Source organism: Solanum tuberosum, unplaced genomic scaffold, assembly GCF_000226075.1.
Source record: "Solanum tuberosum cultivar DM 1-3 516 R44 unplaced genomic scaffold, SolTub_3.0 scf00057, whole genome shotgun sequence".
NCBI classification, from domain to species: domain Eukaryota; kingdom Viridiplantae; phylum Streptophyta; class Magnoliopsida; order Solanales; family Solanaceae; genus Solanum; species Solanum tuberosum.
The window spans coordinates 232,123-235,096 of NW_006238984.1; the positions used below are offsets into that span (position 1 = coordinate 232,123).

At 39.5% G+C, this 2,974-nt stretch overlaps 1 protein-coding gene across 1 annotated transcript; it reads left to right on the forward strand.

Moving 5' to 3' along the window:
- Positions 1–290: 290 nt before the first annotated feature.
- On the forward strand, positions 291–2,274 carry LOC107060096 (uncharacterized). The gene is made up of 3 exons (XM_015307477.1): positions 291–553; positions 1,285–1,780; positions 1,828–2,274. Exons 1-3 carry the CDS (start codon positions 291–293, stop codon positions 2,272–2,274), a joined length of 1,206 nt encoding a protein of 401 aa, XP_015162963.1.
- The last annotated feature ends 700 nt before the right edge of the window (positions 2,275–2,974 follow it).

A 2,974-nucleotide genomic window follows, 5' to 3' on the forward strand; every position in this document is an offset into this window, starting at 1 on the left:
CCTCCGGTACTGGTCCCACCAAAACCTGGTAGGCCGTTATTTTTATATCTTTCAGTGATGGATAATTCATTTGGTTGCGTTTTAGGACAACATGACATTACGGGGAAAAAGAACAAGCCATTTATTATTTGAGCAAAAAGTTCACAAACTATGAAGCAAAGTACACTCTGTTAGAAAAGACTTGTTGCGCTTTGACTTGGGTTGCCCAAAAATTGAAACACTATCTTTTGTCCTACACGACCTATCTTATATCTCGAATGGATCCTTTGAAATATATTTTTCAAAAATCCATGCCAACAGGTAGGTTGGCAAAATGGCTGATTTTGCTTACGGAATTTGATATTGTGTATGTCACTCGCACCGCCATGAAAGCACAAGCATTGGCCGATCATTTGGCAGAGAATCCGATCGGTGACGAATATGATCCCCTAAGGACATACTTCCCTGATGAAGAAATCAACTCTATTGAGGAAGAAATTCCTGATGATGGTCACGTGTGGAAATTATATTTTGATGGGGCTGTCAACAAAAATGGAGTACGAATTGGGGCAGAGTCTTATCTCACCAAACAAATGTCATTATCCTGCCACAGCACGACTTCGATTCTTTTCTACCAACAACACAACAAAATACGAAGCTTGCATCATGGGTTTGAATATGGCAATAAATCTGGATGTGCATGAGTTGTTGGTTTTGGGGGATTCCGATTTGCTCATTCGACAAGCTCTAGGCGAATGGGAGACTCGAGACATTAAACTCATGCCGTACAAACAATGTTTAGAAAACCTCATCAAAAAGTTCAAGTCCATTGAATTCAGATACATACCCAGGTTTCACAAAGAGTTAGCTGATGCTTTGGCCACCCTAGCCTCGATGCTTCCATACCCGGGTAATACCTATATTGACCCATTGGAAATCTAAGTTAGGGATCAACATGGTTATTGCAATATAATTGAAGTAGAGCCAGATGGTGAGCCCTGGTATCACGACATTAAACGGTTTCTAAAAGCTAAAGAATATCCAATACATGCCGATAGAGATAAAAAAGGAACTATTAGACGACTCGCCAATGGGTTCTTCTTGAGTGGTGATATCTTATATAAAAGGACTCCAGATTTGAATCTATTGCGATGTGTGAATATTCATGAAGCAGAAACAATTATGAATGAGGTGCATTCAGGGTTTGCGGCCCTCACATGAATGGTTATGTTCTAGCAAAAAGATTATCCGGGCAGGGTACTATTGGTTGACCATGGAGCGAGATTGCTTCTGATTTGTTCGCAGGTGCCATCAGTGCCAAATTCATAGCGACTTGATTCACTCACCCCCTTTAGAGTTGCACCCTATGTCTGCTCTGTGGCCTTTTGTGGCTTGGGGAATGGACGTTATTGGGCCAATTGAGCCGAAAGCATCTAATGGGCATCGATTTATTTTAGTTGCCATCGACTACTTTACCAAGTGGGTGGAAGCTGTCACATTCAAATCAGTCACCAAGAAAGCAGTGGTGGACTTTGTTCATTCAAACATCATATGTCGTTTCGGCATACCAAAAATCATTATTACGGACAATGCAGCGAATCTCAATAGCCACCTGATGAAGGAAGTTTGTGAGCAATTTAAAATTGTTCATCGTCATTCAACCCCTTATCGACCCAAAGCAAATAGGGCTGCTGAAGCAGCAAATAAAAACATCAAGAAGATTCTTAGGAGAATGGTGCAAGGATCTAGACAGTGGCATGAAAACTACCCTTTGCTCTCTTGGGATATCGCACGACTATTCGTACGTCAGTCGGTGCAACTCCTTACTTATTGGTTTACGAAACTGAGGTTGTCATACCCGCAGAAGTTGAAATCCCTTCTCTTCGAATCATTGTCGAATCAAAAATTGAGGACACGAAATGGGTTAAATCAAGGTTAGAACAATTAGCACTGATAGATGAAAAATGGCTGAGCTCAATTTGCTTTGGTCAATTATATCAGCAGAGGATGGCTCGAGCCTATAACAAAAAGGCACGCCCAAGAAATTTTGAAGTCGGTCAACTTGTTGTGAAATGCATCCTTCCCCATCAAGACGAGGCCAAAGGAAAGTTTGCCCCAAATTCGCAAGGCCCTTATGTTATTAAACAAGTGCTATCAAAGGAGCTTTGCAACTGGCAGATATGGAGGGAAAGGCGATCGACACAATTGTCAACGCAGATTCGATCAAAAGATACTACGTCTAACACTCTTTGTTATGGCACTCTTGTGATTGACATTCTCAAGATGAGAGGATAAAAATGTATCCTCCTTTATTTCAAGCACTACTTGTCTGGTGCTAAAAATAAAAAAAAAAAAAAAAGGAAAAATAAAATAAAAAATATATATATATATATAAAAAAAAAAAGATTTCATTGAACTATGTTCGACCTGATTCCTAAGAGGATACGTAGGCAACCCTTCATTGAGGTTCGATCTAATCACTGAATAAAACAATAATCATGTTCTTCAATTCTCCAAGGGCTGAGACATGACATTGTGACCTACGGTGTGTTACAACAAAAAAAAAAAGAAAAAAAAAACGAAAAAGAGAAATGAGAGAGTCTGACGAGTGAAAACCCTCACGGGCACCGTAAGACGATAGTAAGTTGAGAGAAAGAGATAATAATGTCTTATTGGTGGAAAACCACGAAGGGCACAATTGATCAAATGATGACATTCCGTTTTGGCATGAGCACAATCAAGATAGAAGTCAGGCTATAGACTGAAAGGTACAACATTGTTTCATGAGATTTGGACAACTTAGAAGGATCAAACGTTCAGTCCAAATGCATGTCATGATTCATTAAAGTGGTCACGTACTTTCAGATAAGATTCTTTTCATTCCTTTTAAACATTTACTTATTTCCTCCTTCTAAAGACATAACTTTTCTTTCATAACCCTTTCATTTGTGTCATTTGTACTTGTGTTCGGTATTCTTTGAGTCTCATTCAGCGT